General features: G+C 34.5%; 1 protein-coding gene across 3 annotated transcripts in view; it reads left to right on the forward strand.

The window, feature by feature from the left end:
• The window catches only part of LOC136855646 (kelch-like protein 5), an 82941-nt gene extending 66515 nt beyond the window's left edge, over nt 1-16426 (forward strand). For all 3 annotated transcript variants that reach the window (XM_067132842.1, XM_067132840.1, XM_067132841.1), the window contains exon 12: nt 109-16426. In XM_067132842.1, the coding sequence (XP_066988943.1) occupies nt 109-171 (63 nt within the window). In that variant the 3' untranslated portion in view covers nt 172-16426. The remainder of the gene's footprint in view (nt 1-108) is intronic.
• The last annotated feature ends 2288 nt before the right edge of the window (nt 16427-18714 follow it).

Below are 18714 nucleotides of genomic sequence, written 5' to 3' on the forward strand. Positions count from 1 at the left end.
AAATTTTTATGTTTATTTGGACATGGTTTGTATGTATGAAATTACATAATTAGATATTCTGTACTCTTTTGTCTTGTGTTCTTTTTTTAATATCTGTGTGTATTTCAGATGGCTCCATTACCAAGTGGTCGTGCTAGTGCGTGTGTAGTAGTGGTAAAAAATGAGCACTGACCCTTGTTTACCCTTTTATATAGGGAAACACGGTAAGTGCTTATTGGAAGTGGTATTGTCTTTGGGTCCAATATTATCCAGAATCCTTGAATAGGCAGTAAGTGTAGCTTTATGCATTCCAACAATGGACAAGACTCTCTACCGTGGCTAACGTGATGATTTTAATGGAGCCATGAACATAGAGGGATGTTTGTTGCAGTGGTGCTGTCCCCATTGAATAAGACTGGATCTCACACGTAAATCAAATGTAAGTACTGTCTTTTCAGATATGAGGTTTTGATATGTCCATATATTGTGCAGACCTCATACATATGCTATAATGTTTTAATCAGAAATAGTTACATGGCTGTTAGATCTCTCTGTAAATCTCTCTTCAGTGAATGGCTCTTTTTGCACCGGTTTGTTTCCTTAATATGAATGTACAAAAGTATTTTTATATGAACTGAAGTGCTAAAATCTTTATAACAGGTACAAGAATAAGGAATGAAATAGGTTGTATGTATAGATATTGTTGAAGGTATCTTTAGGAGGATTTAAGCTGTGGGGAAAAATGATGCATTATTGTGAGTACGACCTGATCTAGTACCGCATCCAAAGAAATATTGATGCATGTACATTTTACTTTGATTTGTTTTATAAGATTTAGCTCAAACCAAAATAAGAGTAAGAACACTTCATGCTTTTACATAAACTTGTAAATTGTCTGGTCATAGATATTACAGTACTCATAGCAGTCCATTCCCCATGCAACACTTAAAAGTGGTTACCTGCTAGGCAGATTATTTTAGTTCCTAAACAAATCTTGAAGGGAAATGTAAATACTACTCTTATTTTAGTTTCTCCTTTGGAAATAAATTATGATGAAAGACATTACAGTATTATTGTATAATTCTTTTTAATGAGATTTATATTTGATTTCCCTGTCAAGACTTTTTAAAATTATATGCTTTATTTTGTGGTCTACATGCCTGAATGTAGTTTACGGCCACCATTTTGATATTTTGAAAGCTGTTGGATAGAAGTTTTGTGTTCTAGTTATCATGGCCTTTCTCAAATTATGAAAATGTCAGGTTTTCTTAACATTTAATTTCAAAAATTTTATTTAGATTCTGATACTTCCAAATGGATGATACAAACACTCTTAACTTTTTATGGAACCCCATACAAAAATCATTGCATGGCTATATTGTCTAATCTTTCCTGTTTTATTTAAAAAACAGATCAATAGTTCCTTACATTGCACTCAACCTCAATACTCATAGCCCCTTGCTGTGTGAACAATTGCTTAAAGCTAATTGACTGAACTTTAATTTTTTGTTTTTCAAAATTGGGTAGGTGTGTTTTTCATACTGTCATTCACCATTTTTCACATCTTTGAAATTTAACTTGATAACTCATCATCAATTTTTGATTTTGATTGCTTGTAGAACAAGTAAGAAAGCAAAAGTCGATGGCTTGCCACATCACCAGTAGATTTTGAATTTAACCCCTTAAAGAACCTAATTTTTAACATATGTTTAAAAAAAGATTCCAATTATTTTATTTAAAATTAATTGAAAATATAGGTTGTTTAGACACTATACTTCTTAATTTCAACATAAAATTATCATTATTTTATGTAAAATAGTGATTTTTAGAAACTCAATTTGAGACCTTTTTATGGTCATTAATGAGTTATCTTGTACAAATTATACTTATTTTGGTCTATCATGAGATATCTCATATGCTTAGTTTTAGTAATTTTGAAAGTAGGCATTTCAAGATCAGTAAATGATTTTTCAGTATCACTATCGTCATGGTAACTTGCCATAACTGGGCTAAAATAATAAATAAATAAAGTCAAGAGACTGACAAATTACGCAACATCAACGTAATAAATCAGTAATATATCATATGAAGTCTAAAATGACAAATAAAACAACCAAACTTGTCTAAAATGACAAATAAAACAACCAAACTTGTCTAAAATGACAAATAAAACAACCAAACTTGCCTAAAAAGAGTTGAAAAGAAGAAACAAAACAAACTAGACTCTCAAAGTCGCCACTGGAGAGCTACTAATAGTGTGTACTTGGCGTAAAAGAAAAAAAAAAAAAAATTATGCTTGACATATCACAAAATGGTCAAGAGACTAACAAAAGACAAGACATCGTAATAAATCAATAATATAACATGTAGAGAGTCTTAGATGTCAAATAAAACAACCAAACTTACCTAAAAAAGTGAAAAGAAGCAAAAAACAAACAAACAAACGACCAGGATGGCCACTGAATTGCTACTAATGACATGTAGTCGGTGTGAAAAAAACACAAAAGTCATTCTCGATAACTCACAACTTTCAGCAGCAAGTACCACTGCCAAACGTATGATATAGCACGAGATATCTCGAAGAAGCCTTAAAAACAACACTGTGGATCACGAAACATCTCATATTAGTCGTATTTTAGCATTTAACATTGTTACGAGATATCTTGTGGTAAATCCAAAATTTTTAGAACACTGATCACAAGTTATCTTGGTTAGTCCAGTAAGGGATTAATAGGCTTGAGCAAGAATAAGGTATTATGCATGATTTTTACAGACTAATGAGCCTTAAGCTGAGGATCAAATATTCCTCCTGGAGATTCATCCTAGTGCAGCTATAAAGTATGTGAGATATAGCAACAGTGTTCCTCCTGAGGTAGGGTACATTTGCTTATTCTTTGTAATGTTGAAGTGTCCTTCCTAAAATAAATAACAGGCATTGGCAATTAAGGATGCTTTTTAAAAAAAATGTGAGAGATAGGCTTTATTTTTCTGGATGTGTGTTTACAAGAAAATAGCTGGAAAATTGAGAAAAAATTTAAAGCAGATTGTTTTATTATACTTTGAAATTATACTTTGAATAGCAATGGGTACTTTTTCATTGCTGTCTAAAACAATTTTAATTTCATTTGTGAATATCCAACACATGAGATTCCTTTTAAACTGCTAAAGCCATAAATTATGATTAATAATAAGCAGACAATAATAAATTGTCTTTCAAATTCTCAAAGAAATTAGGTCTTAAGTTTTTTTAATAAAACATGACTTTCTATTACATTCTTTACAAACAAAGAATAGAAATACAGTCAAGAGTTGAAGAAATTACTTGGGAAATGCATGTCAATAGAATGCAATGAAAATCATCATTAAACAATCTCAGTTATGAGTAGTGGCAACTTAATTTCACATATTGGAAGAACAACAGCACCATCATCGGCAAACTACTCGTACTAACGAGTTTTATAGGCCAACAGTCATTTCACTAATAAAACGCTAAAATCAAAAAGAGATCCGATCACACTACTCTGAGGAACACTAGACAAGATAGCTATAGGCTCACAGTTCAGGCTGTCTAATACATAGCATCCAATGCCTAAACAACAAAATGGAATACATGCAAGAGTTGATTAACCAAGTGTAAAGCAGGACTAAAATCAATTTGAGCAGGTGTGGACACATATCCATTATTGAGGTTGTTTTTTGAGTGCAACAAATTAAAATCAAAATGGCAATACTCATGCCTAATTTTTTCCTATATGCATACTGATTGTTGGGAGGCAAGCATTCAGATTCAGTTCACGTCCATTATAGCTTAAAGATCAACTTTATACCAACTTAAGCGAACACACTGGAACAGTGTAAATTGGCTTGTAAATGTTACAGTCACCTTTAATACCTAGGAAAGGAAGCATAGGAGATTGCATAATTTTCACTTACCTAGAAAAGTGCTACTTCGGAAAAAATTCTAAAAAGGACCTCCAGATTTTTTAATGATGAAACCCTGTTAGTATCTTTTTCACCCAACTGTCAAGATTATCCAGGATCTTTTTAATTGCCTTTGAATAAAAAACTAAGGTAAAGACTGCCTGTGTAGGACAGGTATAAAGGAGAAGACTCCCAAATGAAAACTTAGGCCTCAAAGGTTCCATCAATATCAAGTAGCTTTGCTTAGCTGCATATTGAGTGACAATATCCAAAAGAGTGTAGTTCTTGAGAGTGATTGTTTAATATCTAAAACCCATTATTTTGATGTATCAGTATAATAGAATAATGTACCTAATAAGACCAAATGACAGCAAATTATGACCACTGTAAGAGTGTGGCATTCTTCATTGAGAAAGCACTGTCACAGTGAAGTAACCTGATCTGTTGCTATTGGTCAATCCTTGGAGGTATTTGAAGAAGAGTCAACACAACAAAATATTCAAGATTTGTCAATTCAGTAAAACTTGTAACTATAAATTTAGTTTTCTGTGATTACCAAAACAGTGCACCACAAATGATTGAAGATTTGAAACTAAATACTTTAAAAACAATCGTTCAATATTTTTAAAAACAATCGTTTAGTATTTTAAATTTATCCAGTTGATTAAATAAAATAGATATTTTTCAGTTTATCCAGTTATTAAATAAAAGATTTTTTTTTTATAAAAACAAATCTCTCAGGCTACCTTTGATTCATAATACTGTACTGTATTGTTGAAAATACAGAACTTTTAATATTAAATTTAAAATTTTTTTGTGGCTGTCCATGGTTTAACACATCACACAAAACAGTATCTCATACGATTTAATTTATAATTATTAAAATTCCAGCTTGGTGGTCTAGGTTCGTTATATTTCACCACAAAAAATTTCTTATGCCTTACAAATTTTTTTTTTTTTTTAATAAATGTGGGGTTACTTCATCTCCTCAGCATTTCATTTAGTTAAGATGGTGGTCTTCAGTGGGCATTCACGTACAAAGTATTAATATCTGAATCTTATTTGTAGTATTATTTATCATACCACATTCACAGTCATGTTCATCAGAAGTAAAAGCTTGTTCCCATCTCACTGATGTTTTGAAAATGGAGAAATTTGTTTATTCAGGTAAGCATCTTCAAGTTTCATCATAATCATAGGCAGGCAAAATTAAAGATCTCCAAACCTATTTTATGACTATTATTTTTATACAAATCATTCATAATTTGTATCAATACGAAAATGGTATATTTAATATTACTCAGCAGTCCACATTATGACCCACATTAAAGTTGGGTGTGTTTCATTCATAGAAGGAATTTACCATTTCAAAATATTAAAAAATTGCTTTTGTCAGCAGAATTAGAGGTAAATGTTTAGAATAAAAAAAAAATTAATAGGTGAATGCTAATAAAATATCTTTGTTGATTTTGTATTCCATATTCATCTCAAAGGTTAGTCAGAAGCATCCTTCATCATTTTACATTTTTATTCATTATTTTCCTAATTGTTAAGTATTGAAGCTAGATCTGTCATTTGTAAATCAATCTATAACCAGTCAATTGCAAATTACCATTGTAATTGTAAGTGACAAAACTGATAATTTACTGCATAAAGTAGACAGCTTTAATTAAGCAATAATGACCGAATGAGAGCTTAATTCCAATTGTAAGCAATATATAACGTGTAACAAAATAAAAGTATTATAGCACCTCCCATATCCAGTCTAAAGCTGGTTTGGATAATGAAATGCCTTTTCAATAATTATTTTGCTGTAATTTGATTTTACACTGAAATAATTATTTATAAAAATACTTTATTATCAAAAGGTTCAGGAGTGCATTCAAGATTCCTTTCATGAGTATTTTTCCAGGCATTCAAGATATTGATCAGGACATGCCATTTGTATGACTGGAAATAATTTTTGGCTAACTGAATTAAACTGAACCCATTTAAAAATTTCCCCAACACAATTCTTGAAGACAATGGTGTATTTCGTAAATAGTTTTGTGTTGAAGTGATATTAGTATGTAGATATTGGAAGTGTTTAGTACTGAATGACCAAGGGAGTACCCTCTGTGACATTTTCTAAATCTTTGGACTTATGATCAAAATACCAGAGTGAATTAAGCTTCATAAAGGTACTAGATCATCCCCTTTGTACGGTATTGATGTAAACTATGTGATATTGAACCCTCCTCTATTTTCATATATGAGATAACATTGTATATATAATACAGTAGGTGGTAAGCTGCTAGATCTCTTATAATATGGTATAATCTTTAAGACTTGGGGGTTAGGAGGAATACAATGTGTGCTGGTGCATTAAAGTGTAAGTGTGTGTTGTGTAATGCAAAACAAGCTAAATATATCTTTGTCACATAACAAAAGCAAAGATGTACTGATTCAAAGAGTACATTTTTTCATGTTATGCTTAATTGGCATTGTACCAAATTTAAGTTGATGGTTAATGCTGTTGAATTTTCGTTTGTTGAAATGAAGAGCCTTTTGTCACAGTAGAACAATTTTTTTTATACTGAAGACTACCTTTTATAAAAATAAGATCAGTTGTCAGTAGGTGCATTTGTCTAGATTTAGAATGAACAAGACTTGAAGTAACTGATTTTGCGCAAGTCATTAGTGAGCTTAAGGTATTAACAAATTGCTTGCCACTGCCAATAACTTTGTCACCATTAATTAGCACAGTAACAGTTACATTTTTTTTTTCTTAAGTAGCCGTCAGTAGATTTAAGAACAGGTTTTAATTAACAGGCAACGTTTGCTTCATATTGCATTGCTTCTCAGATATTAAAAGTAAAAGAAGTCTTAGACTTCTGTTTCTAAAGAATGTTGGCTCATTTTATATTTTAATTACCAAACACTTAGTTGTCCATAATATATAAATTTTTACTTATAGTAGTTCAGAAAAGAAAATCACATTTGCCATGAAAATTTTAAGTCCTTTAAGTGTTATATATAAGCAGTCAGTTGAATAGTTTAAAAAATAAATGCCAATCAGCATTCTATTGTTCATTCATTATAGTGTCTGAGGTGCATATGGATATAAATTTACTGATGCAACACATTTTGGCTTTTGATGCAATGAGTAGAAAGCAAGATTACCAGTTAGTGTGTGCTGTTGTTGAAAACACTTGAGTATTACTTTGCATACATGAGTATCCTGTATTCAGATTTCTCATAATGGTATTTCTTGCTCAAGAATTTGTGATGAATGTAATTAGAAATTTATTTGTAAAACTGCACCTTCAACACATTTTAAATCCAACTTTAATTTTTTATTCATCATAGGTAGAATTTAAGCTCACAACCTTCAGGTGTGTGTATAATGTACATTCCTCTTATGCTTAATGTCTAGAAAGATGGTTTAGCTGATAGCTTCCGTAGATGAATGTATTCTAGACATGATGTGTAGGTGAAGCAGATGATATCTGTGTTTTACTATAGGGAGTATTAATAATACAACATTCTCTTGATTTGGGATAGAGTTATCGACAAGTGCAAAGAAGCAAGCCTCAGTATTTTAGTTAGTAGTTCCTTTATGATTCTTGTATGTTGAATTGAATTGAATTAATATCCATCATGCACCAAGTCATGCAGACCACATGGTGCTATGTTATGATATGTATAGATAAAGTATGGTCATAGTTAGTGATTGATAAGTCATATTTGATGAAGAATGTTTATTTGTTGAAGGAAGTATATGACACTTTCTATGGAGAAGTGTTCTGCTTCGGTGAGAATACCTTGAAGGCAAGGTGGATAAGGGAAGGGAGGTTAGGCTGGGAAATGCTGCGTTGTGCGCGACTGTTTGTTGGGGACAACTGAAAGAAGGGTATGACAAGTTGGACACAGTGTTGGAGGGGATCCGTTCATCAAGTGGGTGTGCTTTAGATCTGTATGACCGACAAGTAGTCAGCCAAGGGCTGTTTTCCATCGTCTTTTCTTGTGACATGGGTTTAACAATGGTAGTGTGGTAGATTTAACTGCGCGGAGCGTGTTATTTGAGATACTAGTCCAGAAAGACTGCCAGTGACTTGTATGTAGTTATGGAAAAATGGGAAATAATCAGAACATGGGATGGTTTTGAAGTGCAAGCATCCCAACAAAGCTGCAGAGCAGGCCAACGAGTCCACCTGCTCATTACCTAGGATGCCCACATGGCTTAGGGTCCAGTAGAAGCAGATCAGCTTATTCCGCATTAAAATGCGAAAAAGCCAATCTCGAATTTGACGGACTATAGGATGTGTGCAGGCATTAGATTGGATAAGGTTTAAAGAGTTAGCCCAGTCTGTGAAAATAACGAATGATGGGGGATAGATTAGTTGTTTTAGTGCAACCAGAATAGCATATAGTTCTGCCATAAATATACTTGCCACTGGTGGTAAGAGTAGTTGGAAAAGTTTGGTTGGGAAGAGGACCACTGCCCCAGTTCCTTTAGGGGACTTGGAGCCATCTGTGTAGATCGGGGTGCTAGCGTCATGCATCAATATGTGCTCAAGAAATGAGAATTTAGATTAGGGGAAGGGGTTTTAGTTATAAAAAATTATGTAGTATAGATGAACGGACTGAGGGAATGGGATTAGCCAAGTTGGGAAAGTGTGAATATGGAACGGAAAGATTGCCAATTGTGGGGATGAAGAGTGAGACAGAAGGGTTTCCATACGGGTAGAGAAAGGGCAGGGTTGGTTGGGATTGTTAGTAAATTTGGCAAGAAGGGGCTCAGGTATAGTTAGCTTTACAGTAGAGAGTTGGTGGAATCTGGCTTAGTACCTACGAGCAAGGGGGGCATGTCGGCGGGTAAGCGATGGTAGTCTTCATTCGGCATAGAGGCTTTCAATTGTCGTTGAGAGGAAAGCCCCGAGGGCCAATCTAAGTCCTAAGTGGTGTAAGGGGTCTAGAAGGGAGGAGGAAGCTAAAGAGTACACATGGCATCTGTAATCAGAACAGATAGAATCAGGGCTTCATGTAGGTGCAGAAGCGTTTTGCGGTCAGCACCCCAAGTAACATTGGATAAAGTTTGAAGGCGGCAAAGACGCTGGAGAGCAGTTTTTTTTTAATTGACAGGATATGTTCCTTCCAGGTAAGGCAGGAATCGAGATTCTAGTACAGATGCTTCTCTACTTATGAACTTGCAGAAATACGAACAACCGTGATCGTAAATTAAAAATGACAAACTTAAATTAATTTGTATTTTTCATAGCTAACAAACCTGCGGTCTTAACATTAGGATAAATCTTCTGGCGCTAGCTGGAAACCGGTAAAAATAAAAGCAAGAATTGTTTATGCAAAGATTTGGTGGCATCTGGCCTATCTTAGACCATTACATACTACAGCTTTCTCATTTGCACAGTTTGAACTATCTGTGTTGTATGCCATCTTGGTAAACCTAGTGCAAAATCTAACAGCATATAAAAAGACAGTCACAGAGATATATCAATAGAGTTAGAATACAATTACAGTATTCTAGGCCCAGTTTCAAAGTAATAGTAGTCTGCAAAATTTTGCACTCTGAAGAAAGAATCATGGATGTAGAAGTATTGCCATCAGTAGTATGCAATCAAGACATATCCTATCTGTTAAGTACCCTGGTATATTTTTTTCCAGAAGAGAAAAGTATATAGTTACACTATGACCTACCTTACCAAGAGCAAAAACGTAGCAGGTATGACAGTTCGATTGGCAATTGTACCCAGAGAAAGTCTGTTCCCTCAAGATAAAGCTCTGTGGATGGAAGCATAGATACGAGCAGCAACACAACCAAGACATGAATTGTATTTTTTACAATTATGAGATAAGAATGCAGAATAAAACAGACTTGCCTGCTTGTTGGGTAGGGACTACATATAAAAAATTTGAATACTTATGGGATAAGACTGCTTTTCAGATTCCAATACCTGTTTGGTAAGAACTATCCAGATCCAAAAAGCTGTCAAGCAGCAATAGTATCCAGTTTCAAAACTGTTGGTCAGGAACCACATCCAGATTCAGATGCCTGCTGAACAGAACCCTATGCCCTTATTCATATACTTAGTTGGAATGAACCAGCTCTTCATTAATGCAAATCCAGATACCCAGGATCCAGTGTTTTTGATGAGTATGAATTTCTGAGAACCAATTACTTCTGATGTGACTGCCTAACCAGAAATTGGGCAGCAGCTGATTTATAATCACTGATCAGTTAACCAAATGCCTCTTCCACTGAACTAGTATTCTAATTCTAAATCCTTCAAATCTCATTAACACACTTTGTAAAGAATATTTTATCAAGGTCATAAATGGATTAGAATCTTTGAAATCATTGCTACTTAAAGCACAGGTCCTTCATGAATTGGAATTGTTGCATATAGGGAGTGAGTTGGTCTGCATTTACTTCAGAGCTTATAAATTAGGTAAATCTTTCCAAGGAAATGTCTGGAATCTGACAGTTCAGATGAGCAGACAACAGGATAGGAGATTACATAGGCAAGCGACACAACCATACCATAAATAACTACTGGATCTCAATCAGGATAGGAGACTTCATGTATTTATTCAGGCAGAGATGAGATTGTATTCCACTAGAAAAGCTATTTTGTATAACTAAAATAGGTTCATAGTCTGTGTGAAAACATTAAAAGTATTTTTAGCACCAAAACTTTCAGCCTTCTGACTAATGTATTTTGCAACAATTGCTTTTGTTTCCAAGTATGAGGATGTAGGAATAAGCCCCCAACCCCCTCCACCACAACAGCAAAATAATAATACTGTATAGGCTCCATTTGTCTCTTGAAGCAACCAGCTGTACTTCTCTTGGTGTTAAGCATGAGGAAGCTAAGTTAACACAGCATAAAAAATATTCAAAATTTTGCATGTTTGAAGTGTGTTACATGCATTACTCCATTTTAGGATAAAACTCAGTTCTGAATGCAGCATACTTGATAGTGCATCACAGATTCTCATGCCTTGTATAACATGAGTCCATAAGATGTAATGAGTACTGTATATATGCAATGCTTGTTATTTTTGGATTTTAAAGTGTTACTCAGTAAACTGTATTTGTCATTTCGAGATGTGTGATGTTCTTGTTGCTGTTAGAGTAAGCTTTATTAACACTCCATCAGAAATTTTGGAAGTTGATTTGTTTTGTGTACTTTGGAAGACCAGGATGACAATCAGAGGTGATCCTGTACTTCTTATGGCATCCAAAGTCCCCTGTTTGTAGTTACCGATATGATGGATACATTGAACCATGTACAATCACTCATCAGTAAGTCTGACTGCACACATACAGTATCAGTTTAAGTACATGTACAGTATCCATTTATGTAAATGGACAGTTCAGATATATGATATATACACAAAGAGTATCTAGCATCCATGATTTGATTTTACCACAATTTGAAAGCTTAAATATCATTCTCCTCGTTACAGAAAGGTGTCTTCATCCTTTCCTTTCATGCTGTCCATTTCTTCACTTAATAATTGTATCGACAATCTTTTCTCAAGGAACTTTTTGCTCCAGAGTACTGTATATAAAGTTCCTTTTGGGATTTTTACAGTTGTGGTGTAAGGAGGAAAACTGTGATTATATATCTCTTTGGATCCTTTTAGTGCATAGAACCTAAGTTCATTTTTTTTGATAAGGCTAAAGGTACATCTGATTTAAGATTCTATTACAGTATTTACACATACTGTATATTAGCTGTGTAGTCTTCTTAGGTGTATTGTGTGTGGCTGTAGCACTCTCTGATACTTGATGCATGCAATGGATTTTGTAAGTTATTGATTTGTTGTTACTGTACTGTACATCTAGAAATAGGTTGCAGTGGCAGAGAGGTTGATATGGTGCTTCTGTGCAAAAATGCCCTAAGAAAGTATTTTTAAAATCAAAGACAAATGATCATTTCATCAGCACCAAATGATGACAAAACTGAAAATTAAAGTGGAAATGTATTGTATAGAACAATGACAAAACTGAAAATTTAAGAGGAAAAGTTAGTATAGAATGGGCAAAGTATTTTAAACTTTAGTTTGCCACAAAATGATTGCATTTTGTTTATGAATAGTTTTTGTTGATTGTGTGCAATATAGTAATTCCAAAGGGGCATTATTTTCAAGTTGATAGTTGCAGACTGATATGAACATAGTCAAAAACCTTATCCAGTTGCTTTTCATAGGTAAAGACTGCTTGTACTATTGTGCATGATTATTGGAACAACACTTCCCAACTTTGAAACACATTTGTCAAGAGTGTCATAAGATCAATTGAAAAAAAATTACAACAGTGTATTTGAAAAGTTGTAAAGGGTAGTGAGTTACTGGAATAATTTTGAAAAAATTTTGGGGCAGCAAAGTATTTGTTTTTTCCGTTTTTAGTAAGGGTTAATTCTGAAAGGAATACTCTTACGTATAAGGTATAGGAAATTTTATTCAATTGCAAAATGAAAGTTTGGCTTCCAAGTTGCGTAAACATTTTTGGTTATAAATTTGTAGTGCTAAAGTATCCTAGACAAAAAGTTCAGGCTTGAGGTTACTCTCAGCCAAATCAGCAGTTCATAAAAAGTGCAGATGTGCATAATTAGGAAAATTTGTATTAGAACAACTGTCCTTCAAGTTCTGTATTTCCAGTTACGGTCGTGGTCATTTTAATTCTTTAGGCTTGTTCCTTCAAGATGCTCTACTTTGTAAGTGAAATGGGGGAATAATCCGACTTTTCATGGAATCAGAAAATTGTTGGTTATCATTTTATTGAAATATTCGAGTTGTAAAGATTAAAAAAATATATATATATACAGGCTGAAGTCATGAAATACTGAACTAGGTGTTGATTAGGGTATTGTAGTTTTTAAATCAGTGCCATTAACACCAGAATTGGCCAATGACTCAGTTTATGATCACTGGCCGTGGCGCTCTAGGATATAATGGTTAAAATGATTTTCCTTCCATATTTCTTTTCATATAAAAATTGAAGTGTTATAAAAGGAATAACTCATATTTGTACTTCTGATTGTAAGTATATCAGGAATGTACAAATTAAAGAAATTTTAATAAATTGTAATCTAAGTGTGAGCATTATTGTTTAAATATAGGTAATGGATGTTGGGTATAAATAGTTAGCTATCTTTAACAAATGAGTTAAAACTTGTAATCAGCTTGGAGAATAGGGTAAACACTTTCTAAAGTTTCATACACTTGCTTGTAATCAGCACAGACATGGCTGTCTCTTTCATTTTCTCTTTAACAAGAAATATTTCTATTCTGTACTCTCAACAATTTGCAAGCATCACAGTGATATTTGTTCAATAGTGGCAGCTATGCAATGCAAAAGTATTTAGCATTCAGATTTATGATTTTAGTGAAAATATCATTGCTATCTCAGAGCAGCTTCATTAGAGTAGTAACAATGCTTTACTGGTTTATTAGCTTTCTTATTAATGTTGCAGTACTATTATTTGATATTTATAGAAGCTTCACTGAATTGCAATCTTTTCACCAGTTGCATTTATGTAATCAACCCAAAGAAAGCCACTTTTTGCATTTAAATTTTTATATACTATAATACAAAAATCATTTAAAATACTTATTGATGATAGCTGAACCAATCTTAACAAGGATACAGTAGCAGCTTCATTACCAAATTTTGCAGCTGAAAGAAATGAGATTTTAATCCTAAAACCTTACCGTGGTAAGTGCATTTGCATGGATTCATATAGTCTCTTGTTTTATCTGCATTAAAAATATTGCTCATAAAACAAATCTCCAATACCTTTATAACTTGAGTTTTTCATATTACAGTACGATTATGGTGTAGTATGAAAAATAAAGGGAATGTTTAAAAGAAATGATCTTACGAAGCAGAAGGTTCTTGATTTGCCGTCAGTCAGTAGCTGTGCTAATGTGCCCTAACCTTTCATAATGGTTGTTAGAGCCTTGAAGATCAATTAACAGTCTGGCTTTAGATAAGTCATGCTTTTGCAATTATGATGGCTGATATTACTTGACCAATATTGTGATGACCAAACTTTAATTACTAGCACTAAGTCTTTGAAAATATGTAACAACAATAAAATATGAAACCTGAGTAGTCTTTCTTTTAGAGTTAAGGTATTTAGATTTAAGTAAATGCTTCTGTTTTCCAAAGTAGTAGTTAAGGCATTTCAAGGAATGATTGTAATGTAGATAACGGTTTTAATAGTTCTCAGGTTTTGGTTAAATGAACCTTTCCGACATTTCTTACTTTTATGAAAACCATCCAAATCCTTCACCCTGGGTAGCACCTTGGAAATGTGAAATAATTTCCCTCGATATTGGAGTCAATGGTTGTAATTTTTTCCACTTTCACTCATGAATCAGAAAAGAGTGTAGCAAATAGTCAACCTACCCTGGATGAATATGATGTGGCATACTTGTCTGTTTCCATACATGATTAAAACTTTTAATTCCATCATTTAGTTCATGGCTTGCTCATGTAGGTGAAAAATGGCCAATTTAGGAAATCTCTTGTAAATGATAACTTAACAACCTTACATAATTATTCACATGCACTTCTCAGAGCAGTTAGCTGGAATATTGTAGTGGATAACTCAAGAGTTAGTGTTGTGTTTCAGTTGTGGGTTATTGATGGGAAACAAAATAGATGTGTGTAGCAATTTAAGTAATTTTATATGTGTACCAGGGCCACTTTCATTATCAGTTTTCTTCTCCAAAGCATTTTATCACATCTCTTTAATAAAGTAACTTGACCATCTTTCCTTGAGGAGTTTTTAATTACTGAAGCTTTATCGTTACTTTCCTGCATTACCAGTAAAGTTTTGTGGTAAATTTTAGTTCATTACTAATATGCAACCAGATTTAATGGTTGACAGAAAATAGCTCTGTTAACTCAAATTATGCATATTCATTTGTGTTTTATTTTTTAAAGAAAACAGTGATGATTTTCTACTGTCATAGATAGCCTAAAATATAAAATAGCAAGAAACAATCATTCTTGGTGATAAACTTTTTAAGGTTGCAATTCACATTAAGATGTTTTGCATTATGTTTTCCTCAAAATACCAAACTAGACAGTGAAATTTGTAATGGAAAACGGCTTTTATTAGCAACTTACTTTTAGCACTACTTGTAATGTGGCACATACTAGTCAGTTACTTTTCTTTTTATTCTAAATTGCCTATATTGAAAAAGAGGTACTGAACTGTAGAAAAAAAATTTTAATGTCCTTTTAGGGTTCATATATTACATGTCAGGTATACTATTTTGAGATTTATTTAAAAAATGATGAACTGCTACAGTTTGATATAAGTGATTACCAGTTTTTAAGGGACTGTTGAAGAAGTAAGTTGCTATGGATACGGAGTAGTTACAAATATTTTATCCAGGGGTTGAGATTTTCCCATTGTAATGAGAGTTCATCAAAAACCAACAGGAGCTGTTTCATTTCAAAGAGTAATCTAAACTGTAGGCAACCATTTGCTGTATTCTACACAATATTGTAGCTGTTGAATATTAGAATAAACAAGGAGCAAAAATTCAGCTTCCAAAGCACAATATGTACAGTAGCAAAACATTATGCAGTTCTAAATATGCAAATAAAAATATTCAAAGTAAGATTTGTAAAGTATTCAGTGAAGAACTCATCTTTAGGATAACAGATTGTTTTCTTTGCAAAAATTAAGTTCCATAATAATTATCACTGCTGTTTTGTAAGCTAAAAGAGTTCTGGTCTTAGTTAAGGGATAATTTGATTTGTAACTTGTGCTATAAAGTGTACTGATCTCTGCTACTGTATTTATTGTCAGGAAATTTTGTTCCTTCAATAGGAAGCTTTAGCATAGGCGTAAGTTTCTTTTCAACTGTGTATGAAACTGCACTGTACTTCCTATGCATGACGCTTTCTTTAAACTTTGTATGATTTAACATTCCCTCTTTTGTAGTTTTTTACTGTTTGTCAGGTATATGGAAAATCATGGATCTACAGTAATATTAGAATTTTTTTATATACAGTATATGTGTACTGTAATGTACAGTAGTTACCTCTGGTGAAAATGGTACAGTGGTTAAAGTTCAGCATGTGAGTTAGGCCACCTTGTTAATTGAATATGCTTTAATTGATGATAAGGTTCTGAGCTAAAAAAAAATCTGTCATTAATGTACAGTATTCCTTATCATTTGATCATTAAATTTAAAAATCCCGAGTAAATGATTTTGTTTTAATATGAAAGTAGTAAGTATTTTCATTCAGCTGCTTTTTATTTGTTTTTGGAAAACGTAAAATATTGGAGATGACATTTGTAAATATGTATATTGGTATAAATGGACTCATATGTTGTTAGTCTGAGTTGATACCTGGTACTAATTTTTTATCATGTAAATTCTTGGTATGAAAATGAATACTGCATAATTTTGGCAAGAATACTACAATATTTGTACAACCTTCACCAAGTGCATTCCCAGCTCTCAGGCCTAGCAATAAACTTTATGTACTGTACTTGTATTGTTTTATTTGCTCCTTCACTTGACCAAGTGTAGTTAGCAAAAAGATTTTTTTTCATTGCAAGTTAAAGTTTTTATTTAATAGGGTCATATTTTCATGATTTTAGCAGTCATCCAAGAAATATAATTTTTATAAAATTAATTATTTGGATATTTACCTACTGTTAGGTGCAATTGGAATTCAAAATAAAAGAATAATGCTTGGCTGACCCAGATGGACTGCCTATAATCACCTGTTTCCCACCAGGTGGCCAACATTCTTGTCATAATTCTTCCTGACCATTCACTAAAATGTGGGATGGCTGGGTAGGTTTCCACTTTAACAGTAGGTAAGAAACCAAATGAATTCATTTTATCATAATTTTCATTTGTTCATATACAGAACAACCCTTTCGTCTTAACAGAAGGGAAAAATTATCTAGCGCCAGCTGGAGTCTGGTTAAGAAAAAGTTACAAGGAATTGGTGGCGTCGGGAGATTGGCCAAGATGGCGGCGAGGAGAAGCCAGCCTCCCATACCCACATCATGAAGCTCGCTTCAGTTTTTCTCTGACCGCCTTTGTAGGAGGTTGTGCTGTTGCCCTCTCTCCTCAAAGCTGTTTGTTGTCCACTTCCTGCTCGCTTATGCCATTGGATACTGGTTTTATCTTTTTTTTTTTTGTGCTTGTGATCTGTGTTTTTTTGTGTCTCTTGTGTTTTCGCTATGAGAATGCAAACCCATGTCCCTTCTAAACCCATCAAACCCCAGAGAAAATGCCCTGAGGTTGGCGGTAATCCTTGCTCCCAATTCCTGCCATCCTTTGTGAAAGACCCTTCATTCTATTTGTATCAGATGTAGATCTAACATTTGCAGTGTAACCCATGCCCTGAATGTGTTGATTGGCCTCTTGAGTAATGGAAGGATTTGATAAAGGGAGGAGATATAGGAGGAAGTCTGCGCTGCTATTTTGGGAAGGTTTTGCTTCTTTGGGGTGGCGTCCTCTTCTTTCCTTCTCATTCTAGCTCTTCTCTACCAAAATCTTCCCGGGATCTTGAAATTGATTTGGATGTCGCCGCTCTTGTGTGGGGGACCTTCCCCCTCTGGGAGGGTAGAGGCTACTGACCCTTATACTGTTTTTTCAGGAGGTGATGTGCACAAGATGACCAAATGCAGGGACTCCTTGGACCTACCAGTCATACCAACCCTTTCCGGCCTACTGTCTCATTGTTTGTCTTCCTGCACTCCAGTTTTGTCCACCATGACAGTTTCCAAGACTGCTGTCTCAGTGAAGTCATCTCATCTCACCATGGCTAGAGCTTCAGTCTCTTTAGCCTCCTCTCAGCTGTCGATGACACTCGCCACTCTCCTCTCCGTGATGTCAGCCATGTCGATGCCATCAACAACCACGTCTGCTCCTTCTGACTCCCTTATCCAGTCTTTTTGCGACAGAGTCGAAGGTATCTTCATGAAGAAGTTTGGTCAATCAGAGGTTAAGGCATCCAAGAAGAGACGTCATAGATACTCTTCTTTTTCTTCTTCTTCTTTTTCATTAACTTCCTCTTCGTCTTCGTCACCTGCTCTGTCCATTCTCATCAGACGGAGGAAAAGAGACTTCATAGCTCCTCCATGTAAGAAGATTTGTGAATCTTCCTCCGAATCTCTCTCTTCTTCTACTGTAGTTGTCCTTCGTTTCTCTAAGCACGTCCGTGCTGAACCAGTTCGTGCTTCTACTCAAGTTACCTCTAAGAACCGTTCTTCCGTCAAGGCATGTGTACGTGTTCCTTCTACTATTTCCGATGCTCCTCAATCAACTGATGACGTTGGGGCTGTCGACCCTTCAGTTCGAGCTCCCCCTCAGAAGGCTTCTGTTATTTCTCATCCTTTTCCATGTCCAAGTGTTCCTCAAGTCTGTAGGAAGAATGACAAGGCCACTATCAAGAAATCTAAACTGCTGGATCCCTCTCTCCGGAGGTCTCGTGTCTCTCTCGTACACGTCCCACGTCCTGAAAGTCCTGCAAGATCGTGTGACTTTCCTCGTACGTCGTCTTCACGTCATCATTCCCGATCACATTCCCCTAGAAGGTACCGTGTTCAGCGTTCTTGCTCTCACGGACGGGAGCGTGATTCACGCTCCTGTTCAAACCGCCGTGATCAAGCGAATAGTAACACGAGTCGCTCAAACCTACATGATCGTGACTCACACTCCTGTTCGCATGGCACACTGAGAAACCACGTCCTTCATCTCCTTAAAAGCAGTGCTCGTTCATACGTCCGCAATCGAGATCACGCTCTCATTCACACGGCC

Source organism: Macrobrachium rosenbergii, chromosome 32 (genome assembly GCF_040412425.1).
Source record: "Macrobrachium rosenbergii isolate ZJJX-2024 chromosome 32, ASM4041242v1, whole genome shotgun sequence".
In the NCBI taxonomy this organism is placed as follows: domain Eukaryota; kingdom Metazoa; phylum Arthropoda; class Malacostraca; order Decapoda; family Palaemonidae; genus Macrobrachium; species Macrobrachium rosenbergii.